Raw genomic sequence first — 19,404 nt, 5'->3', positions numbered from 1 at the left:
GCACTGTTGGTGGGAATGTAAATTGGTACAGACACTATGGAGAAAAGTATGATGGTTCCTTAAAAAACTACAAATAGAGCTACCATATGATCCAGCAATCCCACTCCTGGGCATATATCCAGAGAAAACCATAATTCGAAAAACTACACGCACCTCAATGTTCATTGTAGCACTATTTACAATAGCCAAGACATGGAAGCAACCTAAATGTCCATCAACAGAGGAATGGATAAAGATGTGGTACATATATACAGTGGAATATTACTCAGCCATAAAAAGAATGAAATAATGCCGTTTGCAGCAACATGAGTGGACCTAGAGATTATCATACTAAGTGAAATAAGTAGACAGAGAAAGACAAATACCATATGATATCACTTACATGTGGAATCCAAAAAAATGATACAAATGAACTTATTTACAAAACAGAAACAGACTCATAGACATAGAGAACAAACTTCTGGTTACCAAAGGGGAAGGGGAGGGGGAGGGATAAATTAAGAGTTTGGGATTAACAGATACATACTACTATATATAAAATAAACTACCAGGTCCTACTGTGTAGCACAGGGAACTATAGTCAATATCTTGTAATAAACTAGAATGGAAGGGAATCTGAAAATATATATAACTGAATCACTTTTTTGTACACCTGAAATTAACACAACATTGTAAATCAACTATACTTCAATTAAAAGTCAAAGATGGGAAAAGCAGAGGAAAGGATGATAACCAGGGGGCAGGGCTCTGGGCGGTCTTGTGTGGGTGAGGGGAGCTCACGAGGGCAAGGTCCCTGCACACCTTGGGTCTGCTGTTTTTGCGCAGGAGATGTGGCTGCGTTGATAAACTGCTGGTGCACAGGGACTCGGATGTCCGTGGAAGATTCAAGGACCAAGGGGAGATCATTCTTTTCTTCCTTCCTTTCTCACTCTCTCCCAGTCTCCGTCTCCCTGTCCTTCTTTCCCTCTGGGTTCCTGAGTGTGTTTGTGTGGTGGCCTTACAGGGGAATGAAGCTGGAAAGTGGATGAACTTCTCTGATATTCTCAGTAACAAGGAAAAATTCCAACCTCCTGCTATTTGCAGGGTGACTCCCTGTGTTACAACCCCCTTGCCTTCCTCTGCAGAGCACCCCGGTGGCTCTGCGCTCCTTAGCAGAGGCCATGCGCACTGTGCCGGCCACCGACTGTCAGACCAAAGGAAGGAATTCTTCCCGGGAGAACAGTCCCCCCACTGGGGCTAGCAATGACTGTGGGGCTCCCAGCTGGAACATTCCGACCCTAACCCTGTGGAGATGAGGTATTTGCAGAAATGGGGTATGTCAAGAGCAGAAACTGGTAGCATCTGCCTTTAAAAATGCATCGTCTGGTTCAAACTCCCATCCTTAGCCCTTTGCCTCTTAGGCTACTTGCACAGCGGCTTTCTTCATCAGCCGCCTCCTTGCAGCTGCTTGGAAGTAGGGCTCTGTATTAGTTTTCTATTCCTGCTGTAACAACTTATCCAAACTTAGGGGCTTCAAACAACACAGATGAACTATCTTACCATAGGTTAGAAGTTCGACACGGGTCTCATTAGGTTGAAATCAAAGCGTGCAGGGCTGTTGCCTTTCTGGGAGCTCTAGGGGAGAACTTCTCCGTTTTTTATTAACTCCTAGAGCCCACTCACGTCCTTTGGCCCCGTTCCTCCATCTTCAGAGCCAGCAACAGTGGATGAAATCCTCAGATCACGCTGACGTCAGCCGCTTTTAAGGACGCATGAATTTAATTGGGCCCACCTGGATAATCCAGGTGGCTCTTCCTATCTTGAGGTCAACTGATTAGCAGATTTAGTTGCATCTACAAACCTCAGTCTCTTTTTTCATGCAACGTATTCACAGGTTCCAAGGACTAGGACATGGACGTTGGTTGGGGGGGTGTCATTATTCTGCCTATCAGGGACCCTTAGCCAGATAAAGGAAGGTAAGGCCAGAAACTGGTTAAACTTAAGAAATATAATTTTTTCAGGAGAGTAGAGGAAGAAAGTGCAGGAACAAATCATTGTAGACATTGCTGAATCATTTATCCATTCTTTAAAGGACATATGATGAATAGTGGTTATGCGTCCGTTGCTGTTTTAGACTGCGGGAATACAGACATGAACATAAAAGACATATTGATTATGTTTGATCATTCATTGAACTTGTATGTCATGCCCCGAGGAAGCTACTGGGGAAGGAATGAAAGAAAGACAAGTCTTTTTACCATAAAGATTTTATAGCTCAATACACAATGGAATATTACTCAGCCATAAAAAGAAATGAAATTGAGTTATTTGTAGTGAGGTGAATGGACCTAGAGTCTGTCATACAGAGTGAAGTAAGTCAGAAAGAGAAAAACAAATACCATATTGCTAACACATATATATGGAATCTAAAAAAAAAAAAGAAAAATGGTTCTGATGAACCTAGGGGCAGGACAGGAATAAAGACGTAGATGTAGAGAATGGACTTGAGGACACGGGGAGGGGGAAGAGTAGGCTGGGATGAAGTGAGAGAGTGGCATGGACATATATACACTACCAAATGTAAAATAGACAGCTAGTGGGAAGCAGCCGCATAGCACAGGGAGATCAGCTCCGTGCTTTGTGTCCACCTAGAGGGGTGGGGTAGGGAGGGTGGGAGGGAGACGCAAGAGGGAGGAGATATGGGGATATATGCATATACACATATATATACATATATATCATGTCCCGGGTAAAGGAGCAAGAGAAATTTAGTACAATTCTGTTTTCAATCTTATGCATGTAAATAACTCACACTTTCTTCTTCACCAAATCAGGAAACCAGAAGGGTAGCTTCAGAGGCAAAGATGACATGTTGTGTTTAACGTGCAGGGTGAAGTGTTCAGTTCGTGTCCTGAATGGATTTAAGTTCAAATTAGGCATCAGGGTGGAGAGTACAGGTCTAGGATTCATTAATTACCAGGTGGGATTCTTGCGCCCCAGTCCCCATCTTGGAATAATGGATAGCAACTACCTTACAGAGATGAAAACAAGCAGGACCCTATGGGGCCTTCCCAGGAGAGACCCCCCTAACCCCTGCCCATGGCCTCTGCCTGCCTCTTGTTTATAGAAAAACTTAGCCTCCTAGGCCTTCTCCGAGTTCCAAAGAATAAATTTGGTCAGAGAAGTAAGAATATGCAGAAGCAAAGGAAAAGAGTGAAACAAGACAAAATAATAATATTGATAGTTTAGCCATTAAACAACGTCAAGGATTTTAGTTCCTCCCAAAGGGCTATAGATAATATTCCGAGCTGCTTTGAGCTGCTTTACAGAGACTGAAACTCCCTTCAGGGGGAAGATATTATCTGTTTGCTGCCCACAAGCACGTAGACCCCAGACTGGTTGGAACCAGAAGGTTGATGCCGTTGACTCCCAATTACCTCACCACCAACCAATCAGAAGGATGTCCATGAGCTGATGTGATGTCCACAACCCCCCTCCCTCACACCGTCTTTAAAAATCTTTCCCTGAAAGCCATCGGGAGTTCAGGCCTTTAAGCACTAGCTACCTGGCCTCCTTGCTTGGCACCTGCAATAAATGCTGCCCTTTCCTTCAACACAACCTGATGTCAGTATATTGACTTTAACTGCATGAGGGCAAGTGGACCCAAGTCTGGTTTGGTAACAGAGCAGGAAACAGAAGAGACTAATATTATTTTAAGAATTCTTCTCTCTCTTTAAGAAAGTACCTTTTTTCTCCTCCTCTTATTTTTTTTTATCACTTTCTCCATGTACGGCAGCAGGTGGCAAGCCAGTTCTGCTTCACTCATTAATATTTGTTACCCTGACACGATCCCTGTTGTCTCATTGTGGAAGGGTAGGTCAATTCACAAGAAAAACAATTTGCTTCCCAAGATTAGAACAGTGCCCAGATTATCCCAAATTTCTTCTCCAGGAAATTTTCACAAATTTGCTGATAACAACAATATCACATTATATATTATAATATCATCATATAAACTGGACCTTAATATGTGTTGTTTTTCTGAGGCCTTGAAGTTGTTGGTTTTCTGACTCATTTGAATTTCAAAAGATTGTGCTTTCTCCCCCAATAATTAATCAACTGGTAATAAACTATTTCCATGTTAGGTTACTCAAAATTCATAAGGACAAGGCTAATTATATACTGCTTTCCCTCTGCAACTAATTTTATTCTCTTTGGAAAAGTTCTCTCAAGCCTCACTGCATCCTTTGACTGCTGTTCTGTCTCATTTTTTTTTTTTTATCCGTTTTCTCAACTCAGGGACTAAAACAATTTTGTTCCTCATCCCAAAGAATTTTTTGTGTGTGTGTGTGTGGTACGCAGGCCTCTCACTGTTGTGGCCTCTCCCGTTGTGGAGCACAGGCTCTGGACGCGCAGGCTCAGCGGCCATGGCTCACGGGCCCAGCCGCTCCGCGGCATGTGGGATCCTCCCGGACCGGGGCACGAACCCGTGACCCCTGCATCGGCAGGCGGACTCTCAACCACTGTGCCACCAGGGAAGCCCCAGAAGCAAAGATTTTGATTACAATAGGAAGGGTGTTAGAGGGACAAGAATGGGAACAGGGAAGTAAAGAATAGTAAAGTTAGGGCAGGGCTTCAGTGCAGGCTTTTGAAAAAAACTTGTAGTTGGGGTCAGGAATCTTGAGGACAGCATCCCCTCACTCTTTGGTTTGCCCCTCTTTTTGTGCAGAGAGGAAGCAGCCTTGCAGCACTGTGGATTCGCTGCTGGCACAGAGGTACACAGATGTCTGGCTGGTGCTGGCAGACTTCAGGGTCAGGGGGAAATATGCCAACTCATTTCGAGAGACACGATACCCCTCAGGGACATCTCCTTTCTCAGTGGTGTTGGTATTAGTTGAGTAATAGATCAGCCGCAGTCCAAATCCTGGGTCTTGGCGGTACCAGTACATTGAATAATGATTCTGTTTTTGTGAACACTGTAGAGTTAATTCCTTTCCTGTCTTCGAGATCTTGTGTCTTGGGAACTGTGTGACTACAGCATCCTTGAGGTCTGTGAGAGATAAAGCAGGGATCACATAAAGACAGGAGGAAACATTTTGTAGTTGGAGCCTGGGAAGCCAGTGGCAGGGGTTCCTTACCTGTGCCCAGGACTCACCTACTCTGAGGAGAAAAAGGACAAAACAGCAGAGAAGCCTGTTGCTCATGGCAGCGTCAGATGAAGAATGCTGTCTGCTCCTGGGATGAATTTAATCTCTGAAACCAACAGGTTTCATCTACTTCCTGGCCAGAGACCACACCCTCCTACCCCACTGCTTCAGAAAGGAACGAAAAGCCTCTTAGACTTGACGGGATGTGATAGTTTCATTTATCCGGGCCACATAATTGTTTATGCTGTTCTCTTGAAGAATTAGCATGACCGTTGTTTCCCTTTATGAATTTTCTAATTTTTCTTATACAATATATCCTTTTTGACATGGTGGGTTTGCATCTTTTGAATTTTTACTAGGCTATTATGGTAAATTGAACAGTCTTCCATGGACCCCTGAGTGTTTTCTCTGAACACTTTTAGAACTCTTCCATTTTGCCCTTATGCCCAACCTCGAATTCCACTCTAGAAACGCTCTAATCTCTTTAGCCAGCCTAATGTTATTCACTTACATGAATGCTGAACAATCTCTACATGCTTCCCATATAGTCCTATGTCCTCTCTTTTCCTTTAGGCTAATTCTTAAGGGAGTGAAAAAGTGTGGTGAAGGGAATGGAGCAACACAATGTATACAAATTTAGGAAAATCTTGTAGGTGTTTAGAGAGGATTTTCATGTGGTGTAGTAACTCATCTTACCAGAGGTTCCACCAGTTAGAACTGGGTGTGGACAAATGCTGATGTAAGGACTTCCAGCAGCCTTCTCCCTCCTGAGTGATCTAGTAACTGCTCTGAATAAAGGAGCACTTTGGGAACAAAAGCATTTTAGGGAAATTGTGGGATGTTAGTCGCCACAGATGAACTGAAGCTCAAATGTCATTGATGTGGCTCTGTGCTGTTTAACATTATTTCTAGGAAGTTTTTTTTTTTTAATTCTAGGTCTCCTGAGGATGTGGCAGTGAATTGCTGTGGATAAACTGCGAGCACAGAAGTGTGACGATGTCTCCAAGGCCAGGAAGAAACCCTCCTTCCTGTGGGAGACACTGCGCTCATCGGGGAAACTTTTCCGGTGCTGTCAGCAGCAAGTGAAAACTGGATCAGCTGTAGCCCCAATGTTGGGTCTTGGTCATACCAGAACATTCTGAAAGACATTCCAAAAAGGTTTCCCCCTCTGTTCTTCTCTAGATATCTAGGTTCTGCATTATGCTAACATCCAGGCGACCTGTGGGAGAAGGATGCAGAAGTTACAAGCAGTGTCCACCAGGAGGCCCAACATTTGAGCCATGAACAAAAACAAAAACAAAAAACCCTGTGCTGGAGCCTAGAAATCCCAGAATCTGACTTTTCCTTGTGCTCCAAGGTCTCATCCATTTCCAAAAGACAAAAAGGCCATTCCCCACAGAAGCCCGACACTCACCATGGGATGGGAGAAGGAATAGGTCTTTTTCCAACTGTAGACAGCCTATTGGCTGTTTGCCTGTGATGTCACTGTCTCTGGCCACACGCAGAGCTCCACATCTACAGAGATGGAATCTTTTCTTCCCTTCACAGAGCACCACCAGACATTGGACTTTCCTGATCAATTCAGATTAGGAAAAACAATTGCTCTTTGGGGTTAATACATGCTATTCCTTTGCGTTCTTTCTGACTCAGACTTCTTTCTTCATCCATGACATTTCTTAATAACTACCGTTGCCACGAGGTTAGTCGATAGCATGGAAGGTTCTAGAGAGAGACTGCCTGGATTTGAATACTGGTTCTGTCACCTACTGTCATCCTGAGCAAGTAAATGAACTGTTTGAGCCTCAATTTTACTATCTGTAATTTGCGCTAATAAAAGTATGTACCTTATAGTGTTGCTGTGGGGATTAAATAAGTTTATATGTTAAGTGGTTACAACAATGCCTAGTATACAGTGAAGTCACTTGAGGTTGGGGTATGGGATGGGAAAAGTGAGCGGGCTACTCTCTGCTGGTTATAAAGAGAACCAATTCCAAATTGAAAGTCCCTCAGGGGGTTACTTCCTGTGCCCCTTTGTCACACCTTCTTTCTTTCCTCTCAATAGTACCATGAAGTTGATTCCTGCCACTATGATGGCCCACTCAGTGTCAGGGAGGGGACTCTCCCTGGAGAGTAGCTCCCAGTGGAGCCCAGGGATCACTGTGGAGTCCCCTGATGGAAGATTCTATCCCTGAACCTGTGGAGGTGTGACATTTACAGAAATGGGCCAATTCTGGAGTTATCTGTACTTCAAACTGGAGTCACCAGAATAACAATATTGTTTTTATTTCCATGCTTCTTTTTCAGCCTTTTCCACAGCGGTCTCTTCATCAGCCTCCCATTTTAAGCTGCTTTGCAACAGGGCCTTTGTTTATCTGGGAAGGAGGATGAGACCTGAGACATGAGAGATTTTGAGCAAATAAATAATTTGGGTGGGTGAATAGACGATAGTGGGGCACAAATTCAGGGTCAATTCCATAAAGCATATTTGAATCTTTCATTTATTTAGTGAATAAATATTCATTGAGGGGGCTTCCCTGGTGGCACAGTGGTTGAGAGTCTGCCTGCCGATGCAGGGGACACGGGTTCGTGTCCCGGTCCGGGAAGATCCCACATGCCGCAGAGCGGCTGGGCCCGTGAGCCATGGCCGCTGAGCCTGCGCGTCCGGAGCCTGTGCTCCGCAACGGGAGAGGCCACAACAGTGAGAGGCCCGCGTACCGCAAAAAAAAAAAAAAAAAAAAAAAAAGTGGGGGGGAGGACGGGAGGGAGGGAAGAAGAGAGGAAAGGAAAATAGACTCAAATATGTCTCAAGTAGCTCTTCAGGATTTTCTTCCAAGTAACATGTTTTCTGAGTTCCAGTGCGTGTGTATTTAAGTCCTCCATACCCCTTGACCTATAAGTCCTTTTAAGCAGAATTATATAAGAAGACTGGAAAATGAGAGAGGCTGCTTTTACTGGATGAAAAATGTATAGAGATGTATGTAACAGTTATCTCTGATGATTCCTGTATCCTCAAATGTTGACATGTAGAAATTCTCAGCAGAATTTCTGAGAATGCCGCTCCGCGGCATGTGGGATCTTCCCAGACCGGGGCATGAACCCGTGTCGCTATCGGCAGGCGGACTCTCCACCACTGCGCCACAGGGAAACCCCCGTCCTCCCTTTCTTATATCTTTTCTTCACTAAGTGAAACATTGTACCCAGTCTAGGCATATATAATTGGAGGGACATCACTCTCAAATGAAAGAATATGGAATCTTGGGAAGAATGAGAAGGAATTATGAAAGAATACACTAACTATAGTAGTTTGGGGATGAATAGGAGCTAAGTCTTCTCTGTCTGTAGGAGTCAGAAGAGCCTTTAAGCTGACCTCTGAGCTCAGAATGAAGGGACGCTCAAGAGTGAGCCAGGCGGGCAAGCAGTGGTCACCCATTTCAGGAAGAGGAGAGAGCGCTGGCGAAGGTACAGCTGTGCAGTGTGGCTTGGTCCGTTCAGGGAAATACAAAACGCTCAGTAGAGCTGGATCCTCAAGTGCTCGAGTGGCTTTGGAAGACCTGGATATATTTCTAGACAGAGACGTGTCTGTGAAGGGCTTTGTGTGCCAGGCTCAATCAGGCTGGTAGGAATGTCCTGGTCAGAAGAAAGTGGATGCAGTAAGAGGCTGGTGGAGCAGTGAGAAGGGCGTTGCCTCTCTTCTAGGTAACAGGTAATGAGGGCCTGCGTGACATAGAAGCAACGAGGAAGGAAAGGAGCAGCTCAACCAGATAAACTTGTATATCAGAGACTGTGTCTCTCCCTTTAGGCATGAAGGACGTTTCCCCCCATTGCTAGGAGTGCCGCTGGCTGACGGCCCTCCTTGTGAATTATCTCGGCTAAAGAGGCACCTCTTCCCCCAAGGGCATATGCCCTTTCTCAGGGCCACCATGTCCAATGACACGGCTGCGGTAAAGTGGGCATAAGACCTGGCCCCCTCACCTCAACTTCGGATGATGGTAAGGGCCACCCCAGCTTCCCAGCTCCCTGTGGACTCAGCTTAGGCCTTTGTTGAGGCTGCAAGACAGACCCACGTCCCCTCTTTCTCTTCCGACTTCCTTCTTTTCCCTTGTATCCATGTGGATCATAAGGGCACTTTCTAATAACCCTTCTGTACACTAATGTCCCCTGCACAGACCATTTACCAGGAAAGCAGATCTATGACAATGTGCAATATAGAAGTAATAGATTTATAAATGGATTTCATGTGAGGACTAATGGAAAAGAGGAACTTACAACCATCTTTCAGGTCATTGAGATGGAAACACAGTATATGGGCCAGAATGGATGCAGGTGGGGGTGGCGAGGCAATAAGTTCAGCAATAAATCCCTTGAGTTTGAATTGTGGAGCATCGAGCTGGAAGTGTCCAGCAGAAGCCTGAATTTACCAGTTAGAACTAATGAAAGAAATTGTCATGATCCTGGATGGGAAGGTTAAGGAAGAATATTTATACTGAGGAAAAAAAGAAGGCAGAAGAAAAGTCTAGGGAAATCTACTAAAAATGTCTAGTAGACAAGTAAATGGAACAGTTATCAGCTCATGAGGGAAGAATTATTGTTACAGATGAGACTGCTGATAAGGTGTGCATAGAAACCCCGGCAACAAAACTCCACAGAAAATGGATTTTTTAAAGGGATAGCAGATGAGATAGAACTCATGAAGGAGACAGGAAAAAAAGAAGTGACTTTTTTCCAATTAGAACAGGTAGAAAATGAAAGACATTGGGTTCTTTGTATCTGAACTGTCACCAGGTCCTGTGGATTCTTCTGTGGAAATTATCGAGGTTTATGAGTTAAGAAGACAAAGCACATGAGGAAGGCTTCAACCTGATTCTCAGGCAGACTTTTGCACCATGCTTGCAGCCCTTGATTAAGTATTTTTGTGTCTAGAGTTCACTGGCTCCTAGGAGGACCCTCCCTGCAGGGCAGTCAGGGTTATTTCCCAATGCCTTGAGAGAAAAGGGAATCTCCAAGCTCCTAGCTTTGGTTCTATGCTGGACAGCAGGCAAATGTTTTGGAGTTCAGTATATCCAGAACATGAAGCAAGTCTATCTGTTCCTGCAGGTTAAGATTGATCTCGGTAGAGATCCAAGTGTCGGGCTGTAGATGTAAGATAACTTTTATAGATCACAGCCTCTCGTACTTGAATTTCACCTTCTGAGTCAGATTTCATGGTGATTAAATTTACTTAGAATGAAGTTTTAGAAAACAAGGTAGTTTGTTTTTGGTATAAAGGCAACCAACTACAGAGCTAAACAGTAGAACTTGGAAGGACTGGGACGGGAGGGGGCTGGCAGGATAAAGGTGACATCAGCAGGAACAGAATGGATGGGGATGTTGCAAGGCGGGTGGAGACAGAGGCCAAAGGACCATTAAAAGCCACACTGTGGATGCGCTAATAAGAAATGCTTTTACTGCAAATCATGATGGTGTTCCCAGATGCTCAGGTTCCTTCTCCTGGGAGGACAATATTGGGCTAGCCCCACTAGAATAGATAAAGAGGGTCAGTAGGCAGGGGAGGTAGGTTCAGTCTAGCTTGTGGTTTCGGAGTCATCCCATGGCCTGGGGACACTGACCCAAGGTGGCCCTAAGTTCAGACTGAGGCTCACACAGCATAGAACGACCTCGAAGGATCCCACATCCCACATCTAGGAAGACTCTGTGCCCTTATGAGCAAAGGTGCCTGTCTTTCTGTGTAGAGAGCAGGTGGCCAGGAAGCACTGTGCAAATACTGCTGGCACAGAAGTAAAGGGCTGTCTGGTTGGGGGTGGCGGGCTCTAGGAAGAGGGAGAACTTCGCCTGCTCCTTACGAGAGACTCTGTACCCATCGGAGACATCTCCTTTGTTAATATCATTGACACCGTGGGAGTAGTAGATCTGCCGGAGCCCCAGTCCTGGGTCTTGTCGGTACCAGTACATAGACTCATGACCCTTAGTCTGAGAACATTCCAGTACAGTGCTCTTTCCTGTGTTTGCTATCCTATTCCTTGGAGTCTGGGTAATACCAACATCCATGGAGCCTGTGAAGAAACAAGACAAAAACTGGAGACAGAACCTAGGAAGGGTCCTTGCCACAGTCTTCAGGGAGAAGCTTTGGCCACGACCTGGAAAATTTAAAGCAGGGATTCCCCCTGTTTCCTAAACTCACCTGTTCCCAGGAGACAAAAGACCACACAGCAGAGGAGCATGGAGCCCATGGTGACGAGAGGCAGGAAGAAGATGGTCTTAGCTTTGAGTGTTGGGGGAACAGGACACGGAAATAGGAAATTGCAAGGATTCAGTCAGTGATGTCATTGTCCCTCCCAACTTAGTGGGTTTTGGAGAAAGATGCAGCCACACCCCTTCCCACCACATCCCCCAAGGGTCTAACCTGCTTCACTCCCTTACTCCTTAGGCGGGTGGTGCTTTAGCTTAGTGTATATCCACCAGCAGATGCTGAAACCCTTACTCCCTCCTCTTTTCCTGCTGCTTCTCTGCCATCTATCAGAGAGAAGTCTCTCTCCCTCTTCTCAGACCTTATCTACTTCAAGGAAGTGGATATTCCTATTCAAGGAAGTGTCATCCTCCCAATTGGCTAGGCCACAGGGAAAATTCAGAACCCTCTCAAATAAAAGGAGTCCAGTCTCATTGGAAGGTTGTGACACTGTCACATGTCTATTTTTTCTGCACTTATTTATTTATTTTTCTAACTCAGGTCTAGATAAGCTATGCAATTTGAGATTTTTTTAAAAAAAAAATTTTTTTTTAATTTGCAAAATTTGAGATTTTTTTTAAAAGAAGGGCAACACTATAACTTTGTTCCAAATTGACACTGTTCTTTAATGGCTGCTGCCTTTTTGGTCAATGTTTTCAAGATGCAGATCTTTACTGAAAGCATTGGCTCACTGCAGGAAGATAGTCATTTAATTGTGTGTATGGATTTCAAAGAAATATTAACACCTTCACTCATATCTTGAATTAACTGTAAGTGGTTCCTTAAAGACAGGTAATTTTAGCATAACATAAATTGTTCCTGATTTTAGGAGGAAAGTGTTCGGTATTTCAAGGCAACAAATTACAAATAATAACACAGTTAAACAACAACGGCATGAAACCCTTTGTGATGTAATAAGCAAACATTGTTTGCCACTTGTGCTTGTCCTGGCTCCACCCCAATCAATCCTGCTACACCTCACATTGGGAAAGCCTTTTTAAAAATATTTTTCCTTTTGATTATGAAAATTTCTAACATACTCCAAGTAGATATAATTGTATAATGAGCTTCCATGTTCCCACATTACCTGGCTTCAGTAATTACCAACTCATGGCCTCTCTCGTTTATCCCCACTTGGCTTCTCTCTCTCCTGTGTTATTTTGCAGAGTTCCTGATTTATTTAGGAGCACCCAAGCGCATTTTCAGCCAGTGCATCCTTCCATATGATCTAGCCCAGTGTTCTCTCCCTTCTCTCTCTTTCTGGTAGAGGTCTCCATTAATCATACCAATAGAAGGGTGAATTTATTCCAGTAAATTGCTTATCCTGGGGTTCAGTGAACACAAACAGGGTAATTAAAATAAAGATCATCATTTTGGGTTTGTCCTTAATGGTAAAATATAACGGCACTCATTTGCAATTCTTGAATGTACCGTTTTGCTGCCCCCTGCTGTAGGCAGCGATTTGAGCAGAAGAGAGATTTGAGAGCTGAATATAACCTATTATTGGGGGGGTCACAACAGTTGAGAGAACAGAGGACTCAGGTCCTGTGGAGTCCTACAGGAGCAGTTTGGAGATGCATGGCAAGGAGAGAAGAAGCAGAAATCATCTGGGAGCAGAATCTATGCCTGAGGAGGAATGAGAGACTATTATCAGAGGAATGAATGGAAGAGACACCTGTTGGATGGGAATGGAATTGAAAAAGACACTTATTTCTGGGCAACCAAGAGGGTCCTTGATGGCATGGACCAATATTCCCCCTACTCTGGGTAGCTCGTATGGCTCTCCAGTCTTATTTATAACCCACTTTTCCTCTGACTTATCTTCAGACCTCTCAGAGCACAGACCTCTCATTCTCACCCACACGCCGAGCTCTTTGCCAGCTGTGTGCTGTGTATTCATGGATGTGATCCTCAGGACGCCGAAAACGCTCTTATTTGTGAACTACTGATCTGTATAACGAACATCCTCTGGCACAAAGGATGCCAAAGGAGAAATGACTTTTTACTACTGGTTACTGCTTTCTGTGTCATAAGAAATTTTTGCCTCCCTTCAACTCACAAAGGTGTTTTCCTCTAGGAAGATTTGTAGTTTAGCCTTTACACTTAGGCCTATCACCCACCTCAAATTGATTTTTATGATATGAGGTATCAGTAAAGTTCATTTCCTTCCATGTGCTCATCCATTTGTTTCGACTTTATTTGTTGAGAAAATTGCTACCTTAATGCATTGACATTTTCAATCCATAAACAGATATCTTTCCATCTTTAATATTTTCTTTAGTTTCCCTTTGTGACATTTTGTAGTTTTTCATTGAACATCATTTGCTAAATTTATTTGTTATTGACACTATCGTATATGGAATTGTTTCCTGAACGTTATTTTTCAGTTGTTTGCAACCAGTATAAAGACACTTGATTTTTGAATATTGACCTTGTCTCTTTCTAAATTCACTAATTATTTCTAGTTGTGGTTCATTGATTCCTATATAAATAATCATGTAAGCTGATAATTTCACCTCTTCCTTAACAATATTTAGGACTTTTATTTCATTTTTTTTGGCCCTATGATACTGGTTAAGACCTCCGGTATAATGTTGAGGAAAAGTAGTGAGAGAAACATCATGCCTTGTTCCCTGTTATAGGAGGAAAGTGTCCAATATTCACCATTAAATAGCATGTGAGTCGTAAATTTTTCGCTGATAATCTCTACCAGATTGAAAAAGCTCTCTTCTATTACCAGTTTGCTGTGAGTGTTCGTTTTGAAAGAGTACTGGATTTTGTCAAATGTTTTCTCAGCATCTATTGAGATGGTCAAATGATTATCCTTCATTATTTTGCTCATATGATGACCTACATTGATGTTTGAATGCCAACCCATTGTTTCTCTTGCCATAAATCCGCTTGGTCACGATGCATTACCACTATCTATATATAAACACATACACACCTGCCTACATACATATACACAGATTCTTTTGGGTTGGGTTTGTTAATATATTGGGAAGCATTTTTCTCATCTGTGGTCATAAAGGATAGTCTATAAGCTCTTTGTCAGATTTTGGCATTAGGGTTTTGCTGGCTTTATATAATGAGTTATGAAGTGCTTCTTCCTCTTTTGTCTTCTAAAAAAAAGTAGGTAAAGTTGACATTGTTTTTTTCCTTAAATGTTTGATAGAATTCACCAGTAAAGGAATCTGGATTTGTAGTCCCTTTGAGGGAATGTTTCTGATAAAGAATTCAATTTCCTACATATCAGATTCTTCATATTTCTAATTCCATGTTGAGTCAGTTTGGTAAATTGTGTTTTTCAAATAATCTAAGTTGTAGAATTTTTTGGCGTATACTTATTTATGATATTCTACCACTTTAATGTCTGTTGTGTCCATATTTTCCTTTTTCATCATTGATACGGTAATTTGTGTTTTCTTCCTTTTTGTCTTGATTGTTATGGGCTAAACACTTTTATCAGTTGATCAAATTATTATCGTATTTTCCTCTAAATTCATGAACATATTTTTATAATGGCTCCTAAAAATCCTTGTCTGAAGTTTCCAACATCTGTGTTATTTAGGGTTGGTTTCTATCGCCAGTTGTTTTCTAGGTACAACTTATATTTTCCCATTTATTCCTATGTCTAATACTTTTTTTACTGCATGATTCAAATTGCAGATGCTACCTTTTGAGAGTCTAGATTTTCTTTGGCCTTTATTTAACAAGTGTTGCGATATTTTTCTCTAAAAGGCAGTTTATTGGCAGATCAGGTAGACCCCTTTGGGGTTTGTTGAGCCTTGTTGGGGCAGTTCTAGAGTGGCTCTCACTCTAGGACTTGGGTAGCCCTTCTCCCGAGGTGTGACCCCCACCAGGGGTGCCAGGTGTTTTCCCAGGGTGTCAGCGAGGTGTCTCCACTCTGGCTGCTCAGAATTCGTGTCTCCCACGACTGTGTGATGCCAGCATCTCCGTTTTTCTCACAGCTCCCCAGCAACTCCTCTCTGCCAGGACATGGGGAAGGGGGGCGTTCTCTGTTATGCACCTGCTGTTACCATTTGACCGAAGAATAAAGGGGACTCCATGCAATGCTGGGAGCTCTGTTTCTGCCCAGCTCCCTTCTCTACAGCAGCTGACCCTGCAGTATCAGCAGCTTCCACAGCCCCGAGCTCTGGTCTCTGTCTCCCCGACTCAGTCAGACCACTAGGCTCTGCCTGGTCTCCACGTCCTTGTGCGTCAGCCTAGAAACTGTACTAAGACAGAGACTTGTATGTTTCCTCTTCTCAGGAATGACAGCCCTCTACTGCCTGCTGTCTAATGTCTGAAAACTGTTGCTTTAAAACTTTTGTCAGGTTTTGTAGTGGCTTAAGGATGTATAAGTAAGTAACAAGTATCCATTTTGACCCAAAGCCAAATTCCCAACTTATCTTTATTATACTTATGGAATTACTATAATGCTTACTGCGTTTTTAAAGTTCTTGATCTCTGTTGTCAAACTGACACCATTACAAGGAGTTTATAAATGTAACCCTCTGGCTGGGCTCCTGATCAAACTGGATAACGTAAGTCATTTTTAAAGTGTTCTTAAACACTTTTTCGCAAACATTTTTCCAGATTTACGTGAAGCTTTTTCTATTTATAGTTTCTTTTTTTAAATAAATTTATTTATTTATTTTTTGGCTGCATTGGGTCTTCGTTGCTGCGTGCGGGCTTTCTCTAGCTGTGTCCAGCGGGGGCTACCCTTCGTTGCAGTGCACGGGCTTCTCATCGCGATGGCTTGTTTTGTTGTGGAGCATGGGCTCTAGGCGCACGGGCTTCAGTAGTTGTGGCACGTGGGCTCAGTAGTTGTGACTCGCAGGCTCTAGAGCGCAGGCTCAGGAGTTGTGGTGCACGAGCTTAGTTGCTCTGCAGCATGTGGGATCTTCCTGGACCAGGGCTCGAACCCATGTCCCCTGCACTGGCAGGTGGATTCTTAACCACTGCGCCACCAGGGAAGCCCCTCTCGTGAGTTCTTGATTAAGAATTCTGGGAGTGCAAGGAAGGGATGTTTTTCATAGTTTTAGATAAAGGCTATATTGGGAGCTGCAGGGCTGGAGCGGGTTTGTGCACAGGTGGGTTGTGGCCGTGCTCCACTGTGACGCTACCGGAACAGAGGTACAAGGCTGTTTGGTTGGTGTGAGCCGCCTTCACAGTGAGAGGAAACAGCCCCTTCTCCTCTCGAGAGACACTGTAGCCTTCAGATATGTCTCCTCTCTGAACATCCTTTACAACCGCGGAGTAGTAAATCAGCCTTAGACCCTGCCCTGGGTCCTGCCGGTACCAGTACATGGAGTTGTAGGTCAGATTCTGTTTACACTCCAGGGTCACATCCCGTCCAGCCTCAGCGAGCAGGAATCTCACTTGGTAGATTTCAGCATCCATGGGTCCTGTGGGGTAGAGACACAAACGTCCAGAAGAGAGCCTGACGCTATCGTGAGAAGAGGGTGCTGGAGTGGGGATCTGCACCTACAGGGTCGGAATTTACTGTCTGGGTGTTGGGCTCACCTGCTCCCAGAAGACAAAGGGCCACGTAGCAGAAGGCCCAGCTACCCATGGCAAGGACTAGGTATTTGTAAAGCTCCAGACATAGACTCTGAGAGAGGCCAAGGGGAGGGGCTGGCAGCTAGGGCTCCCCCTGGCTCAATATACAGAATTGGTAATTGCTATAAGGTGACTGACTGTCACAGCTGATTTCGCACATGGGGAACAAAGGCTAAGAGAGATCAAGACACCTGCATCTTCTCTTCTGCCTAACAGAGCTCTTTATAGCCCTTCTAAATGGACAAGTGCCCACATGGTGAGGATACTGAATCCCCCATTTCCCGGTCAAAGTCACGCTCAGAATGCCATGTGCCTGTGCACTCATTGTGATGAAAACTAGGAAAGGAAATGCCCACAATTTTCAGAATCTATTGCCTGTCTATCAACTGCTCTGTTTCCCACCAAACTCCCAACACAAGAAGAGGTTCAGATGTTGTTTTATAAAATAGAGCCAATTCTCTCTGTCCTCTGTATTTATTATAATTGGTACAGTAGAGATGGTATAGTGGCTACTCCAGCAATTTAGCAATTACAAAGGGCCCTAAACCCACCCTCCCCTTATGGAGGTGGATTAGAGCAGGGATTTGGGAGACAGCCTCGGCTTGAGTTCTGACCCTGCCGAGTAGCAGCTGTGTAACCCTGGGCAAGTCTCTTAATCTCCCTTTGATTTGGTTTTCTCATCTGTAAAATGGGTATAATGAGTATCTACTTCAAAAGTTATTGTGAGGGCTTCCCTGATGGCGCAGTGATTGAGAGTCCGCCTGCCGATGCGGGGGACACGGGTTCGTGCCCCGGTCCGGGAAGATCCCACGTGCCGCGGAGCGGCTAGGCCCGTGAGCCATGGCCGCTGAGCCTGCGCGTCCGGAGCCTGTGCTCCGCGACGGGAGAGGCCACAGCAGTGAGAGGCCCGCGTACCGCAAAAAAAGAAAAAGTTATTGTGAATATTATATAAATATAGAATTTAGAACAGTTTTTAACACAGAAAAAGCACAATATTTGTGTTTGCTATTATTACTTTCTGGATCTGTTATTTAATCCAGAGGATTTAGGAAGTTAATACTATGTCAAGGGAATTCAGATATTTACTGACATAGGCTTGCGTAAGCTGACAAAGCTATCATTCCCCAGCACTGAACTGAAACTTATTCAATGAGCTGTGATGTTCATTGCATAACATCATTTCTTCTCAAGAATCTTAGATAAATAAAAATACAATCATAGATGATTTCTTATCACCTGTTGTTATGTTGGTAGATAAATGTTTTATTTTTATTTCTGGGGTCATCTGTAATAAAAGACACTTTTATGATGAAACTTGGTTGGAGTTTGGTGGCTCAGACACTGTTGCTTCCACTTTCTGGAAGAAAGGTGTGTGTGTGTGTGTGTGTGTGTGTGTGTGTGTGAGAGAGAGAGAGAGAGAGAGAGAGAGAGAGGAAGAGAGAGAGAGGAAATGATGTAATGAGTGAGAATGAGAATCATTAGAAAGTGCAGCCCTGGTGTAGAACTCTGAGAAAGAATGCTGGCTGACAGGTTGCTTCCAACCATGCTAATGGTTCTTATCGGTTCTTTATCCCCGGTCCCACTTAATGAACTCTAGCTCATCTTTAGGATGTCATCGTAGACATGACATTCTCTAAGGAAACTGCTCTGTGACTCCCTTAGGTCTCCCTGCGTCATAAAAAGTAGCAACTGGGTTCATATAATACCCTGCCCGTGTGCTGAGATAAGGGCCGAGACACCAGATCCCAACAGGTATTATTTTTCCCATGAGTTTGAAACTTTAACAGAGCCACAGAGACAGAAGGTAGTGGTTGCTGAGGCCTTTTATGCCTGTCTTTTAGAAAGAAGACTTAGGAGCTCCTATGCCTTAAGGACATGGGAAGAGAAGTTCCTTCTCACTAAACTGCAGTTGATTCTCACGTCCCTCTGAGCTCAACCAGCATCCATCCAACCAAGTCCTTTTAATACGTAAGTTATTGTTTTAAGCAGAACTTGTTAGATTTTTGCTCCTTTTATCCATTTTTCACAGCTTTATTGAAGTATAATTGATGTACCAAAAACTGTATATATTTAATGTATACAGTTTAATGAGCTTGGAGATAGAATACACCAATGAAACCATTATTAAAATCAAAGTAATAGGCATATCTATCACCTCCAAAAGTTTCCTTGTGTCCCTTTGTTTCATTTTATTGTCTTTTCTGGTAAGAACACTTCACGTGAGATCTACTCTCTTAAACTATTAAGCGCATAATACACTATTGTTAACATTGTTAATATAGGCACAATATCAGATGTAGTATGTCCTAGAGTAGATCTCTAGAATTAAACTTGCATAACTGAAATTTTATATCAATTTAATATCTCTCCATTTACCCCTTCCAGTTGACCTTGGCAGCCACCAAATGGCAACATTTCATTCTTTTTTATGGCTGTGTAGTATTCCACTATATGTATATACCACATCTTCTTATATCCGTTCATCTATTG

The 19,404-nt window shown here is 43.6% G+C and overlaps 2 gene segments (V, D, J or C); both read right to left on the bottom strand.

Moving 5' to 3' along the window:
• LOC132431256 (T cell receptor beta constant 1-like) overlaps window positions 1-11,353 on the bottom strand; it is a 62,018-nt gene extending 50,665 nt beyond the window's left edge. The window contains 1 exon segment of the C gene segment in view: window positions 11,305-11,353. Within this exon segment, the coding sequence occupies window positions 11,305-11,353 (49 nt within the window).
• Window positions 11,354-16,404: 5,051 nt separating this feature from the next.
• Window positions 16,405-16,927, bottom strand: LOC132430554 (T cell receptor beta variable 19-like). The segment is given in 2 exon segments: window positions 16,405-16,760; window positions 16,879-16,927. Coding segments are annotated over 2 exon segments (405 nt in total).
• Window positions 16,928-19,404: the final 2,477 nt, after the last annotated feature.

This window comes from Delphinus delphis, chromosome 9 (assembly GCF_949987515.2).
Source record: "Delphinus delphis chromosome 9, mDelDel1.2, whole genome shotgun sequence".
NCBI classification, from domain to species: Eukaryota; Metazoa; Chordata; class Mammalia; order Artiodactyla; family Delphinidae; genus Delphinus; species Delphinus delphis.
Note: the sequence above shows the minus strand (reverse complement) of the source record. Positions and strands in the feature narration are given on the sequence as shown.